The 16,605-nt window shown below is 42.6% G+C and overlaps 1 protein-coding gene across 3 annotated transcripts in view; it reads left to right on the top strand.

The window, feature by feature from the left end:
- Window positions 1-15,774, top strand: part of LOC115143265 (rho guanine nucleotide exchange factor 10-like protein) — a 122,225-nt gene extending 106,451 nt beyond the window's left edge. For all 3 annotated transcript variants that reach the window (XM_029683478.2, XM_029683479.2, XM_029683480.2), the window contains 4 exons: window positions 1,467-1,609; window positions 4,628-4,799; window positions 12,592-12,714; window positions 12,841-15,774. In XM_029683478.2, the coding sequence (XP_029539338.1) occupies window positions 1,467-1,609; window positions 4,628-4,799; window positions 12,592-12,714; window positions 12,841-13,385 (983 nt within the window). In that variant the 3' untranslated portion in view covers window positions 13,386-15,774. The remainder of the gene's footprint in view (window positions 1-1,466; window positions 1,610-4,627; window positions 4,800-12,591; window positions 12,715-12,840) is intronic.
- The last annotated feature ends 831 nt before the right edge of the window (window positions 15,775-16,605 follow it).

Here is a 16,605-nt window from a genome sequence, read left to right on the forward strand (position 1 = left end):
TTCTCCCAGTAGGTCATCACAGCCTGCGGTAGCACAATGGCTGCCCGGTTGCGGTGTGGTGAGTCTTACCTGGCTGTGTCAGTGTGGCTGCCTGCATCCACCCAGCACTATGCTGTCCTCTCACCTCCAGCCAAGCAGAAAGGATGATTAATTACACCAGTGTGCTGCGTGCCGATTAAATATTACTATTCATGTTATGTAAAATAAATAAATAATAAAGAGGTAGAAGACAGGGAAAAAGCTCTGGAGTGGAGCGTGGATGGTGCCAGGCAATGTTTGTGCATTCTGCACAGCTGTTAAAGATTGATGCCCCTGGATGGCACACTGCTGCCTGGAAACCATGTCTGCAAGAGTAGGAAAATATCAAGTCTTCACATGGGATTTCTATCAAAATGCATATGAATAGCCTGCCCAGCACATTGTTGCTTAGTGGAAAATCCCAATTTCTTTTCTCATATAAATATAATTCATACAGTTCATAGAGTTGAAGGTCTGGGCTTCAGAAACTTATTTAGAAAATCTTTTGATGGTCTGAACCCATTTTTGACCATTTTCCAGTGTTTTGCGGTGGTGCGTGTGGTAGAGCTGTGACATGGCCAAGGCTTGTGCATGGAGCTAGGGGGACTTAAAGGAAAGTGAATTAAAAAATGTGGAAGAATGACATTTAGAACACGCCAAGCAATTAACCTGAGGAAGTCAGAAGGCATTGTGAAGCTATTCTGATTTGAAAGGCATGAAATAAACAACTCAAAATGTTAATTAAATGGCTGGGCGCACTTCCTTCTCTAATTTTGCTTCATTAAAGCACAGCAAAGGAAAAGCTTATGTAAGGTGCCTCATAATGCTCTGCCAGGGTAGCTGCAATGGGTGCCCTGTGTTTACAACAATAATGTCTGCTTCATTTTCACACCGACGGGCGGAAAAAATGAAGTGGCGATAAGGAGGTTAGGAAGCTGATTAAATTGTATGACAGTTGTTAGCATTTGGATGTTAGGAATGCCTTATTGTTTAGTCTCAAAGTATAGTCCATAGACACTTTGTTTTCATCAAATTGTGATTCACGCTGGTTTTTGTGTGTGTGCGTGTATGTCTGTGTGTGTGTGAGTGCATGTGTGTGCGCTCTGCGCATGTGCATGCTTAGTTGCACATGCACGTGTGTGAAACAGTAAGTGTAAGTATTTTCTTGTGTTTTCACTTTTGAATATTTGTCTAGAGAACACCAGGGCAAGTTGCTTGAGTGTAAGTAGAAGCAATGTAGTTTAATTGCCTTGCTCAAGGCAACAGCTGCTGAATCACCACACTGCGCAGTCAAACGGAAAGTTTTGCATGTATTTAAAACATAATCATAAACTGGCGATAACAAGTCATGATTTTGTTAGCTGTTTGAGCAAAACTTTGTTTTGTTCTTAGTATAGTAAGAGTTTAAAGGGTTCTGATTCTGAGCATTTGTTGTGTTGTCTTCTCAGGTGAGCTGTGGGAGCCAGACACCTGCAGGACTGTGAGTGTGGGCCCGGAGCCTGTGCGAACTCTTCTGGTACTGGAGGACTCTGTGTGGGCCAGCTGTGCCAACTCTGTGACTGTCATCAAGGGCTCCAGCCTTTCCACTCAGGTACAATAGGAGATGCACCAAGTGCTTTATAGTTTGAACAACAGCACACAAATACAAGCCTCTCGAAATGCTCCAGGAAAGCATCTTCACCTCCATCTTGCATCCTTTTCACAACTGCTTAAGAGCAGAGGCTCATGCACAGAATTGTCTCGACAATACACTGTCCTTTCCTTCACCTAAACACACTTTATGTTGGAACTATAAACTATATTGGAACTCAAAACTCCTTGAGTTCTACATTGATACTTTGACCTAAAGTATTTGTGGGGATGTTGGCATCAGAATGTGTTTTCAGGCAGCAGTGGCTCTTTATGCTTGTACACTTTCCTCCCTGTTCAATTCTCTGGAGATCAGAGCTTAGCCAGCTGAGTGACCACGCAAAGGAGACAAGGTTCTGTCTGGCTCGTCCCAGCGTATCCCCTCTGCATGGTGAACAGGCATGTGTGCTTGCGTCGGTGCTGGTTGCACCTCTCTTAGTGGGGGGGTGTCAGGATCGTGATCGCTCAGACTTACCCCTCTTCTACTTTAGCAGTCTAGCCCGCTTGCATAAGTCAGATCAGCCTTATTGTCCTCCTCCCCCCACTCCTCCTGTGTGTGTGCTTGAAGGGACCCTTGTGTGTGCTCTGCATTATGACAGAGCTCCGGGAATGACCCATGTGCCCTAAAATAAAGAGAACGGTCATCAGAGCCTAACCAGGCAGGACTGTGAGGATGCAGGGCATGGCATGACATCCCCCTCCCTCCCTCCCTCCCTCCCTCCCTCCCTCTACTTCTCTCTAGAAGAGAGGATGATGCTTACTCCCCCTCCCTCTCCTCCCTGTCCTACCCATGCCCACTCCCCTCCTTCCTTCACCTCCGTGGCTGTGGATTTGCTCCTCCTGAGAACAGACACCTTGTCACCCAGTGTAATGCAGGGCTAATGAGCTGTTCAGGCGGTGGGGCTTTAGCGCTGAGTCTTTAGCCTGCAGTGATTCTCCCCTCTGCTGATGAAGGACTTGGTGCTGCTGTTTGTGTGACAGAAGTGCTGGGTGGAAGGGGCATTTTACCTCTGTCACACTGCTACCACTCTCATGGCTGTAAGCAATGCAGAACTCATCTCGCTAATACCAGTGTGTCAATTGGGTGAACAGTTGTTGCCATCAGTTATTTGACACCATCCATTTTTAGAAAAGACCTTAGTACCAAATATCTGCTCTGATAGGCTCTCCAGGCAGTATCCAATTTTGTTAAGTCTGGCAGTCATGCAGCCCTGTAAACAGATCTCACTTCCACTAACCTCTTCTATTCAATTACCCTACCAGTTAATTCATTATTATTACAGTAGCTATGGCATTGTTTTACATTTGGCCTCACTGGGATACAGGGGACAGATCAAATTGAAAGCAGTCAGATAATGACATATCCAGTGAAACATATGCTAGACAAGGTGTCATGATGACTGGGTGTCAACCAATAATTAGCCTGTTAATTAACAATTTGTCTGTTCATGCCAAAATCACTGATTTAAACCCGCCCCATGATTTTCTAATGGTTCACTGACATTTTCAATGCTCTTTTAATCAGATTTTTGTTTTTTTGTTTTTTAAACTTTATTTGTATTTAGTTAGTACATTTTTTGAAATAGGGCTCTTTGAACTTAAATATTTTATAGAATTGAATGGTTGCACTTGAAAATGGAAGGGATGCGATTTCCTCTCTTCCTAGGTGGAGCAGAGCAGGCACCTTCTGCCGCGGAGTCAATTAAAAGAGAAAACACATCAAAGGGTTCTCTCCTCTCCCCACTCTCAAACAAAGGAGGTCCCCCTGGCAAGGGCACACAAACAGGTGGTAATCCCCGTCCTCCGGTGCACAGGGGGGAGCACCCCTCCTCAGCCGTCTCCCTGACTAATCTCTCATCCCCGGACTCATGAACCGAGAGTGATAGGAGCGGGGAGACGATGCCAGAGCCAGCCCCTGTCATGGTGCAGGCCTCGGGGGGGTAGCATGCCTAACTATGATAAGGCGCGCTGCTCTTCCTCAGCTACTCATTAAAGAATGTGTGCCTGAAACGCCTCCTCTTTTGCTGTGGTCTTGAGAAATTGGAGGGTGGGAGGAAGATGTATACTGACACAGTAGAAAAGATGCCCCTGTCTGTGAAACATTGGTGCAGTTCATTACAATCCCAAGAGAGACACACTATAGCCTTTTCTGGGTTGGTGCAGGGTTGTTAATCTCCAGTCATCTGGCCGATTTGGGTTTCGTGAAAGAGCTCTAAAGAGGGGTACTCAAACCTACGCTCAGGCATTCTATTAGTCTTTTGTTAACAAGTAATATCCAAATGTAATTTGTTAATGGTGTTCATGTGTAATTCACTTTGTATGATTATGTCTGAGCACCTTAGCAGTGTTGTCCATGGATACAGTGAACTAGAACTCCTGGAGAGGGGTTCTTATGACATGGATACACAATACTTTATGCATTTGTTTAATGAAGTCATACTGTAGAGCTAGGATATTATAACTTCATTATGGATTGGATGTCTACGTACAGAGACATACATTTAACAATGTGCAGAGCAATGGTAAAGAAGCAATTACAGACAGTAACATCACACTTTATATGGTAATCAGTTATCCATAGAAACATATTATAGATTTCCAGATTTCTGTAAGAACCCCCCCCCCCCACCCCGGACTGGACCCAAGTACCTCAGTAGTTTTTCCCATTATCATCAAAATCCTGTCTCAAATCTTTTCATATCAAATTCCTGACAAGGCATATCACATCTGTTTTGTTGTATTTAGACCAAGATGTTTGCATGTAACATTGATCGGATTCATAAAAAACTCAGATCTACAGTATATTTCATTTATAAGACCAATGTCAACCGGGTCTAAATGGGGCTATACTGTTTATTTTAACTACATGTTCTGTTTAAGCATTTGCTTGGCAGCTCTATGCCTATTCTCTATGCCTAAGTCCCATCTCTACTATAGTTTCAATATAGTTATTCACTGCTTCTCTCCTTCTCTCTTCCAGAGGTTTGAGGTGCACCCAGAACCCATGGTGAGCGTGGCCCATATGGTGCGGGCTGGAGGAGGAGTCTGGATGGCCTTTAGTGAAGGCTCTTCTATTCGCCTGTTCCACACTGAGACACTGGAGCATCTGCAGGAAATCAATATCTCCACACGAGTATCTTTGCACAACCCAGGTACAGTTCAAAACGCCTACAGTCAGGTTGCTATAGGGATTCGTCTTGACCTCCTCATTCCGGGGGTCAACTCCACAAGTCTTTGCTAGGGTTCTGTCACAAAATCTATTTTGTCATGAGCCTGACCTGCCGTATTTGTGGGGTTAGGAGGAAAACATATGGCATACATTAGTTCGTTTTTGGGGGCCCTCATTGAACAAGAGCAATGAGATGGCACCAATTAAGCCACGTCGATACTGCACTTCTCGCTGGAATGATATTCTGGTCTTGTCTTGCTGGAGCTGCTCCTTTGGCCCTGCACTCCGGGACTGACCTGAATAAGTAGCCATCTAAAGACCCTGAGAAGCCCCGATGGAGCCATACGGTGAGAGGCAGGAATTCACAAAAGTACAATCATTGACAAGCTGTTACAATGCTGCCAGACAAAGGTTTTCATTGCACGAGTTGCCATGGAAGCACTCGTCTTTCCTTCAATATCCTGGCAACACTTGTATTGTGCCAGGTTTGTTTTCTTTTTACCTGCATCTCTATTTTCTTTTCTTCTCTCTCTCACGCTTTCTCTCTTCTCATCTTATCTGTCTCTCTTTTATTTTATCTCTCACTGCAGCCCTCACTCTCCATCTTCCTTCATGATGAATGAAATATTTATCAACCAATCCAAGTATTTCCAGTGTTAGTATGGGGGAGTCAGGGTAAACACGTCGGACTGGCTGAAACAGAAATGAGCCTGTTTCAGGGTGGTCCTTCCACACATTTGATCAATTTGATTCAATATCAGCCCAGGGAGCCATTACAGCCTAAAATCCTGGGGCCTCAACTCAGTCAAGCCTGTGCTCCCTTTCTCCTAATGCTGTCTGGATTTATTCAGTTTGATATTCTGCACGTAAAAAGGACTGAGGATCAGAGTCAGACAGAACTCAAAGGAGAGAAAGGCAGTGCACCAAATCAAGCTTCAGCAGCCGGACACAGGGAGTTTTTTTTAACCAGGTAGGCAAGTTGAGAACAAGTTCTCATTTACAATTGCGACCTGGCCAAGTTAAAGCAAAGCAGTTCGACACATACAACAACACATGGAGTAAAACAAACATACAGTCAATAATACAGTAGAAAAATAAGTCTATATACAATGTGAGGAAATGAGGTGAGATAAGGGAGGTAAAGGCAAAAAAAAGGCCATGGTGGTGAAGTAAATACAATATTGCTGTAACGATTTTACTCCTCTTCGTCTGAAGAGGAGAGGCGAGAAGGATCGGAGGACCAATATGCGGCGTGATAAGTGTCCATTGTTCTTTTAATAAGAAATACTCAACCTGAACACAACTGATACAAAAACAATAAACGTGAACTGAACGAAAACCAAAACAGTACCATGTGGTGAAAAAACACAGACACGGAAACAAACAGTGAAACCCAGGCTACCTAAGTATGATTCTCAATCAGAGACAACTAATGACACCTGCCTCTGATTGAGAACCATACTAGGCCGAAACATAGAAATCCCAAAATCATAGAAAAACAAACATAGACTGCCCACCCCAACTCACGCCCTGACCATACTAAATAATTACAAAACAAAGGAAATAAAGGTCAGAACGTGACAATAGCAAGTAAAACACTGGAATGGTATATTTGCAGTGGAAGAATGTGCAAGGTAGAGATAGAAATAATGGGGTTCAAAGGAGCTAAATAAATAAATAAATAAATACAGTAGGGGGAGAGGTAGTTGTTTGGGCTAAATTATAGATGGGCTTTGTACAGGTGCAGTAATCTATGAGCTGCTCTGACAGCTGGTGCTTCAAGCTAGTGAGGGAGATAAGTGTTTCCAGTTTCAGAGATTTTTGTCGTTTGTTCCAGTCATTGGCAGCAGAGAACTGGAAGGAGAGGCGGCCAGAGTTACTGTCAACAGGTCCATCGTTGTTGCCCCCAGAAGTTGGATGGAGAAGGAAAGAACAAAAAGAGACATGGTTCAGAAAGCCCAAACTTGTCTTTCTCCGGTCAAAGTTTATTTTTGTTAGAAATGTCTTCTTCGTCAAGTGACTATCGGTCAAGATGTCTACACTTTATGTAGTTCGGTGAACCTTAGGTCATTTCCTCCCTACTCCAGCACTTCCTGATGAAATATGCAGGATGTTTGAGAATGAGAGAGGGAGGCAGGTTGGCCTCAGGGGAAGTTAGGAGACAGGGCACGAAGGGGGTTAGGGGGGCTAGGATGAGGGGTGGTTAGAGGGCTCCTGCTTACTCTCTCTACTGCTGTTCCTCTGGATACACATGAAACATGGAATACTGATACAGTTATTACAGATCAATGCACTTCCATTCCCATCTGTCTCTCCCTTAATTTTGATAGGACAAGAATTAATGATCTACTGCCCAAATCCTCGCCCTTTAATGTGCTGCTCCTCATCGGGGGGGGGGGGTTCTGTCTGATGTAGTAAACAGCTGGGAATTTTCTAAAGCCGAGAAGAAAAACCTGTGTCTTTTGCTAATGGATTTAATAGTCATTTTCTATGAAAAAATAAATAAATGTAATTCAAAAGGTCCTCATTGAAATATCACTGCGACATAGTTATCTTTAGAGACTTAGATCCTTAGATCAGCCCACTGAAGACCTCTGCATTACTGTAAAAATTGGAGGTGGAAGATTGCTTAAATACCTCCCTAATCTCCTGTCTTTGTCATTATCCTCTTTCATTGCTGTTCCTAGACGATGCCTGTCTGGCGCCTACATGCTCTTAACTTGACAGTTCATGTTAAAGAAACATTTCACCCAAAAACAATATTTTTGCATATGATGCAAAATGCAGCATCATATGATACAAAATGTATCATACCGGCTGTATTTCTGTATTTTGAAGACTTGATTGCTGACATGCAAAACATTTTGGGACTATATCAACAATGGACTAATAAAAAAAGATTGTTTTGGGGTGGAGTTTTCCTTTAACTCTGGAGTGGGTGGTCGCTGCCCCTCTGATGTAGCTCTTTGTGACATAGACTAGAAATAGACACAATCTCTATCTTAGCAGTCAACTGACATTTACAGTGCATTCGGAAAGTATTCAGACCCTTTGACTTTTTCCACACTGTTACGTTACAGCCTTATCATAAAATTGATTCAAATGTTTTTCCCCCCTCATCAATCTACACACAATACTCCATAATGACAAAACAAAAATAGGTTTTTAGAAATGTTGGCTAATTTATAAAAAATTTAAAACGGAAATATCACAATAACATAACTACTCAGACCCTTTACTCAGTACTTTGTTGAAGTACCTTTGGCAGCGATTACAGCCTAGAGTCTTCTTGGGTATGATGTTACAAGCTTGGCATACCTGTATTTAGGGAGTTTCTCCAATTCTTCTCTACAGAGCCTCTCAAGCTCTGTCAGGTTGAGTGGGGAGCATCGCTACACAGCTATTTTCAGGTCTCTCCAGAGATGTTAGATCAGGTTCAAGTCCGGGGTCTGGCTGGGCCACTCAAGAACATTCAGAGACTTGTCCCAAAGCCTCTCCTGTGTTGTCCTGGCTGTTTTCTTAATGTCATTGTCCTGTTGGAAGATGCACCTTGGCCCCCATCTGAGGTCTTGAGCGCTCTGGAGCAGGTTTTCATTAAGGATCTCTGTACTTTTCTCCATTCATCTTTCCTTCAATTCTGACTATTCTCCTAGTGCCTGCTGCTGAAAAACATCCTCAGTGCATGATCCTGCCACCACCAGGCGTCACCGTAGGGATGGTGCAGGTTTCCTATAGACGTGACGCTTGGCATTCAGGCCAAAGAGAACAATCTTGATTTCAGAGAATCTTGTTTCTCATGGTTTGAAAGTCCTTTAGGTGACTTTTAGCAAACTCCAAGCGGGCTGTCATGTGCCTTTTACTGAGGAGTTGCTTACATCTGGCCACTCTACCATAAAGGCCTGATTGGTGGAGTGCTGCAGAGATGGTTGTCCTTTTGGGAGGTTCTCCCATCTCCACAGAGGAACTTTGGAGCTCTGTCAGAGTGACCACCAATTGCTCTGTTTGGCCGGGCGGCCAGCTCTAGGAGGGGTCTTGTTGGTTCCAAACTTCTTCCATTTAAGAATGATGGCGGCCACTGTGTTCTTTGCTGCAGAAACATTTTGGTACCCAATTCCTTCGGCCTCTTGGCTTGGTTTTTGCTCTGACATGCACTGTCAACTTTGGGACTTTAAATAGACCGGTGTGTGCCTTTCCAAATCATGTTCAGTCAATTGAATTTACCAAAGGTGGACTCCAATCAAGTTGTAGAAACATCTCAAGGATGATCAATGGAAACAGGATGCACCTGAGCTCAATTGAGTCTCATAGCAAATTGTTTGAATACTTATGTAAATAATGCATTTCTGTTTTTTTTATTTGTAATAAATGTGCAAATATTTCTAAAAACCTTTTTTCACTTTGTCATTATGGCGTATTGTGTGTAGATTGATTAAATCTTTTTTTATTAAATTTAGTCAATTTTTGTACAAGATTGAATTCTTCACTGTGCCTTTAACTCTGTCCTGATCCTCAGATCTTTTTCCTAAATACCTCGCTCTCTGCAGAAGCTTAACATGCACCTCAGCGATGCTGCCTCAACTCCCTCCTTGCAGAGCACTGCTGCTGCTTCCAAACATGGGCTGTGTTCATGCGTGATGAAATGAATCAATTAAGGCGCTCTCTAAGCACTCATGCGAATCACACGTCATAATCTGAGCGTGACACAGAACAACCATGTAAATGCAGCTCTATATGTAAATGAGCATTCTCTCAGTAGCGATCACATGACTGATGTTGTAATTCAATTAGGTGGTTGCCGTGGATATTAAGTGAAACTCTACATATCAGGACCACAAGAGCCAATAAGCCAATGACAGAGACCAGAAAACCATAAACATCATGTATTGGCTCCTATTTTGTGTGTAATTTCACAATTATACCGTTTGCATGTACAGTTGAAGTTGGACATTTACATACACCTTAGCCAAATACATTTAAACTCAGTTTTTCACAATTCCTGCCATTTAATCCTAGTAAAAATGCCCTGTCTTAGGTCAGTTAGGATCATCACTTTATTTTTAGAATGTGAAATGTCAGAATAATAGTAGAAAGAATGATATATTTCAGCTTTTATTTCTTTCATCACATTCCCAGTGTCAGGAGTTTACATACACTCCTTTAAATGGTTTAACCTGTGTCAAACATTTCGGGTAGCCTTCCACAAGCTTCCCGCAATAAGTTGGGTGAATTTTGTCCTATTCCTCCTGACAGAGCTGGTATATCTGAGTCAGGTTTGTAGGCCTCCTTGCTCGCACATGCTTTTTCAGTTCTGCCCACAAATGTTCTATACGGTTGAGGTCAGGGCTTTGTGATGGCCACTCCAATACCTTGACTCTGTCGTCTTTAAGCCATTTTGCTACAACTTTGGAAGTATGCTTGGGGTCATTGTCTATTTGGAAGACCCATTTGCGACCAAGCTTTAACTTCCTGACTGATGTCTTGAGATGTTGCTTCAATATATCCACAATTTTCCTGACATCTATTTTGTGAAGTGCACCAGTCCCTCCTGCAGCAACTCACCCCCACAACATGATGCTGCCACCCGCTTGGGATGGTGTTCTTCTGCTTGCAAGCCTCCCCCTTTTTCCTCCAAACATAACGATGGTCATTATGGTCAAACAGTTCTATTTTTGTTTCATCAGACCAGAGGACATTTCTCCAAAAAGTACGATCTTTGTCCCCATGTGCATTTGCAAACCGTAGTCTGGCTTTTTTATGGTGGTTTTGGAGCAGTGGCTTCTTCCTTGCTGAACGGCCTTTCAGGTTATGTTGATATATGACTTGTTTGACTGTGCATAATGATACTTTAGTACCTGTTTCCTCCAGCATCTTCACAAAGTCCTTTGCTGTTGTTCTGGGATTGATTTGCACTTTTCGCACCAAAGTACGTTCATTACTAGGAGACAGAACGCGTCTCTTTCCTGAGTGGTATGACGGCTGCGTGGTCCCATGGTGTTTATACTTGCGTACTATTGTTTGTACAGATGAACGTGGTACCCTCAGGCATTTTGAAATTGCTCCCAAGGATGAACAAGACTTGTGGAGGTCTACAATTATTTTTATTTGGCTGATTTCTTTTGATTTTCCCATGATGTCAAGCAAAGATGCACTGAGTTTGAAGGTAGGCATTGAAATACATCCACAGGCACACCTCCAATTGACCCAAATGATGTCAATTAGCCTAGCAGAAGCTTCTAAAGCCATGACATCATTTTCGGGAATTTTCCAAGTTGTTTAAAGGCACAGTCAACTTAGTATATGTAAACTTCTGATCCACTGGAATTGTGATACAGTTAATTATAAGTGTAATAATCTGTAAACAATTGTTGGAAAAATGACTTATGTCATGCACAAAGTAGATGTCCTAACTGACTTGCCAGAACTATAGTTTGTTAATCAAGACGTTTTTGGAATGGTTGAAAAACAAGTCGTAATGACCTAAGTGTATGTAAACTTCCGACTTCAAATGTATACTGATAACTAATGCCTATTGTACTGAAACAAAGAAAGTGCATGGAGACACAACAGCACAACACAACATGCATAACTGTGTACTGTTGAATGATACTAATAACTAACGTGATGTAAACATACTGTATGTGGTGCCAGAAATAATAATGCGGTTTTAACAACAATAACCGTAACATGAGTTATTGTTTCATTTCCATAATGCAATGAATACAGTACTTTTTACGGATAGGCGGGACAGTTGCGTCTCACTTGGGCAAAAAACAGGGAAAATGCAGCGCTGCAAATTTAAAAAAATTATATAAAATCATACTTTCACACATGTAAGATATTCAGTTAAAGCTACACTCGTTGTGAATCCAGCCAACATATCAGATTTTAAAAAGGCTTTTCGGCAAAAGCATAAGAAGCTATTATCTGTTGATAGCACCAGCAGTAAACAAAGAGGATAGCATATTTCAACCCTGCAGGCGCTACACAAAAAGTAGAAATAAAATATAAAACATGCATTACCTTTGACAAGCTTCTTTTGTTGGCACTCCAATATGTCCCATAAACATCACAATGGGTCCTTTTGTTAGATTAATTCCGTCCATCTATATCTGAATGTCAATTTATAAATTGCGTTTGATCCAGAAAAAAACATCTTGCAAAAAACGCAACGTCACTTCAAATTATTTCAAAAGTTGCCTATAAACTTTGCTAAAATATTTCAAACTACTTTTGTAATACAACTTTAGGTATTTTTAAACGTTAATAATCGATCAAATTGTAGACGGGTCTTTCTGTGTTCAATACAGGAATGAAAACAAACCAGCGATACCTTTCACGTCTTGCGCAACTCTCAACAGTGTACCCAGTTCCTAGTACCCAGTTCCTACTTCTTCATTGCACAAAGGAATAACCTCAACCAAATTCCAAAGACTGGTGACATCCAGTGGAAGCGGTAGGAACTCAAAACCAGTTCCTAAGAAATATCGTTTTCCAACGAGAACTCACTGAACAGAAAAAATAATTCTGAACGGTTAGTCCTCGGGGTTTTGCCTGCTACATAAGTTCTGTTATACTCACAGACATCATTCAAACAGTTTTAGAAACTTCAGAGTGGTTTCTATCCAAATCTATGAATAATATGCATATCTTATATTCTTAGCGTGAGTAGCAGTAAGTTGTAATTGGGCACGCTATTTATCCAAAAGTGAAAATTCTGCCCCCTAGCCCCAAGAGGTTTTAACAAAACTCCATGTTTCCCTATTCCTATGTTATAGGCCAGAAGAGCATGCGTGTCACCAGCCTGCTCCTCTGCCAGGGGCTTCTGTGGGTGGGGACTGCCCAGGGAGTCATCATCACCCTGCCCGTGCCCAAACTGGAGGGCATTCCCAAAATAACAGGTACAGATGAGGGGAGGAGAAAATTAAGGTTTTCACTATGACAAATTATCCATTATCAAAATGGGAATACTTCTGGGGATATGTATGTCAACATTATGCTTTTCTGGTTGTGTCTCTGTCCTGCAGGAAAGGGGATGACCTCTCTGAATGCCCACTGTGGTCCGGTGGACTTCCTGGTGGCCACCTCCAGCACCCTGTCCGCAGAGCTGCTGAAGAGGGACTCTGTGGGGGATGGACCCGACTCTGCCTGCGGAGGGGAGGACCGCAGTGACTCCTCCTCCCAGGAGTCTCTGCAGCAGTCAGGCTGCTCCCAGGGGGAGGGGCGGGGCAAGGGGCGGGGTGTGCTGCTACAGTACAGGCTACGCTCCACGTCGGGGTTGCCGGGGCGAGCACTGACGGCACGGGGCGACGAGGCGTCTGACTCCTCTCTGGAATCTCTGGAACAAAGACTGGAGGACGGCTCCATCTATGAGCTCAGTGACGACCCTGAGATGTGGGTGCGGGGGCGCCCCTGTGAGCGAGATAGGGGGCGTAGGGACAGGGTGACCTCGGCCGCGGTCATATCTGGGGGCAGGGGCTTCCAAAGACTGAGGGAAGGGACAGCAGAGCGCACGGGTGTGGAGGCTTCAGAAACAACCCTGATGGTATGGCAACTGCCACTAACTGTGTGACCTGGACATCAACATTCAGGCAGTGTAGAGTGGAGAAACAGCTCTTTATCCCAGCCCCGAATCATCTCCATTCAATAATGACAGGAACTTGAACCATGTGAGAGAAGTGTATTAGTGCTGGCACAGAGCACAAGGCCAGGCAGATGGCTCCTTGTGTGGGTTCAGGACCTCCTGCATGCTCCATCTGAGGAGACCTGCTGGTGGCCTGTGAGGCATGGGGCACTGACATCCCATTGGTGGCTCTGTGTGTATCCTCTTCCTCAGCCACAGGCCCAGGGCATTTCTTGTGACAGCTTAAACTAGTCCTCTCCCCACCTTGCCAAAATGGATATCCCGAAATCAAGCGTCATTAGACTGACTGTGCTCACCTCACACACATTTATCTCTCACAGTTGACAACATTCCTCTGTAACAATGGACCACATTCCTTTGAGAGCGACCGTTTGTTGAATTTACCATGCTGCAGTGCTGGAGATGGACATCTTTTATCTGATCCTTTGGGAGAGAACCCATCAGTTTAGAGCTGAGAAACTACTGTTGGTTTACGAAGGACTTATTTAGTTCTGTTAGTTCAGTAAGCCTCGTGCTCACTCCCTGGCAATGTGAAATATGTGAAATGTCTGTCATAGTGTGTCACAATAGAATCTGTGCCTCTAGGAAATTAAAGTTTGTTAGACACTGACTGTGAGTCCTTAATCGTCTGATGTTTTACAGTATACTGCATAAATAGGCGGGTTATCTGAGGTATCATTGACAAGGAGGATTCCTGAGAGGGAATAGAAGGCAGATGTGTCCTGGTCTACCGCAGTTTAGAGGTTTTAACTTTAAATGTTCCTACTCGAATTACTGCAAAATGCAAAACAGATACCATACTGTAGATCTTTATTGTCGATGACGAAGACATTGTACATTGTTAATTTTAAGTTAGTTAAGCACACACATAGGCTCACAATTATTTAACCTTTGTTACACATCAAAAGGCCTACTGAATTACCTACAAAATACAACAACTGCAGCCACCAAGACATCATTAGTGGCTGTGTATAGGCAATCGGAGGGGAGAATGCTTCATATGGGGTTCTGTGGCAATTTAACACACGCAAACCTTTGATAAATCTATCCCCTAGTAGCATTTCTGTCTCCTTTCCTTCACTTCCTTTGTGAAGCCATTGCCATCGGTGGTCTGGTGTGCTAACAGAGACATGGTATTATCCTGCCCTGTTCCTGTTTCTATTCTTCCACAATGGAAAAGACCTTTGACAACATCTTTGAAAAGTGTTCATTTACAAATTAATTGAGATGTTTGGCTATGAATGCATGGCATTGAAGTGTTCTTTTAAATTGCCTGTGCTGCTTGATGGAAGTGATGGTTGATTACATATTTTGTCACGACTTCTGTAGAATCTGTTAATAATTCCAGTTACATCTCCACATCTGAGTACTCCATTTCATCCCAGTTGAAGGCCATGCTTTCTATGGTTTTGAAACATTCTTTGTCATTTTACTTAATCTCCCCGGCATTGACAGACAGCAGCTTTTCCATAGAAAACACAACTCAATACAGAGCGTTGAGGTGTTTCTATCCAAACGTACACATGAGAAAAGCTGTTTAAAGTATACTGTCAAAAACTACAGGACCAATTTAGTGTTTCTATGATAATACTATTCCACAACACTTTTCTGGAGGTCCCCAACAAGTGAAGGTTATTTGGATGTAGCCAGAGGGCATATGAGGGTATGATTGAGTAACCTTTATGTAGTATAGATTATTCATCCACAAACACTACCTGTATGTACAACAATTGTTTCAGTGGTTTGCCTTTCCCACTGCTGGGGTGTTTGCTCAGACGTTATTGCACCCTATATCTTAGTGTGTTTCCACTCTCTCATCCTTTCTCATCCATTCACACTCATTATTATTTGATCTATTCAAACTCCTAAATGGAGATTGTCCATTATAACTTCACACTCATACCGACCATACTATACTGTCTGTTCTTATAAAACCGATTTGTGCAGCTTCTCGAAGCTTCCCATAATTCAACTTTCATTCACATAACTGAAAATAATGTGCACTTATAATACTAAAGACTTCGACACCCCTGTGGTAGACGAAGAGGCTTGTGATGAGTCGGCTGGTTTAACTTTTGATTATGATGAAATAATTATGTGACTCAGTTGTGTACGTTGATAGAGTAAGAAGTCTTTAACATTAGATTAATAATGTTAAGTTACATTGCACATATAAAACATTGCTTTTCTCCATTACATGTCAATTCCAATGTCCTATTGGTACGTTAATAAACACATGCTTACATACTGTACTGTAAAAGTGTTTCATCATTCATGTGTAATATGTCAATGTTAAATAAATACTTCATAGTGATAACATGATTCTAATCATCTTTTGTGGGACTCAAATTAAGGTTGGTGTGCTGATTTGAAGATTTACAAGTCTGAACCAGTTCAATGACCCACAAACCATAAAATATGTCTACATTTTGACCCATTTTGTGAAGCCTAATAAGAGTCTGTCTGTTAGAGGCCACTGTATCCAATCCTTTGGCTCATCCCCAGACTTCACATTTCTCTGGACCCAGACTTCACATTTCTCTGTTCGTACAGCCCATAGCAGTATGGTCCAGCCCAGTATGTTGGATAACTGGACCTGGTGTGGCCCTCTGTGCTCAGTCTGCCCAATTGTCTCCACACCTAGGGTTGCAAAGGGAGTGTATATTACTGGAAACCTTCTAAATTTACCAGTAAACTACCAGAATTGTATGTAATCACAAGACATCTAGTGGCCCGTTTGGGTACTTCAAATAATCACAGGCATCTGTAATTACCTCTGGCCCTCTTATCACATAAAATATATTACATCATTAAAAAAGGGTAGTGGCTCCTAATGTGTGACAGGATCTTTCATTTCTGAGGCTCCATATCCAGTGCGCAAATTCTCCCAGTATCTCACAAGAATTTGGGACATTTTCTCATGCTGAAACTGGATTAGATACATACCGGTCGTTAAATCCAAGTTGAATGACAAAAAGGTGATATTCACAATATCACAAAACAAAAGACACAACAACAAAACACATCAATAGCCACTACACTGTCAAAACATGATTTTGTCATGACTATGGTGTAGCGACATTAGCTAGCTAGCTAATGTTAGCATAGCGTCTGCTACATGATAATCAGCTCGCGTTAACTAGCTAGC

Source organism: Oncorhynchus nerka, linkage group LG15 (assembly GCF_034236695.1).
Source record: "Oncorhynchus nerka isolate Pitt River linkage group LG15, Oner_Uvic_2.0, whole genome shotgun sequence".
NCBI classification, from domain to species: domain Eukaryota; kingdom Metazoa; phylum Chordata; class Actinopteri; order Salmoniformes; family Salmonidae; genus Oncorhynchus; species Oncorhynchus nerka.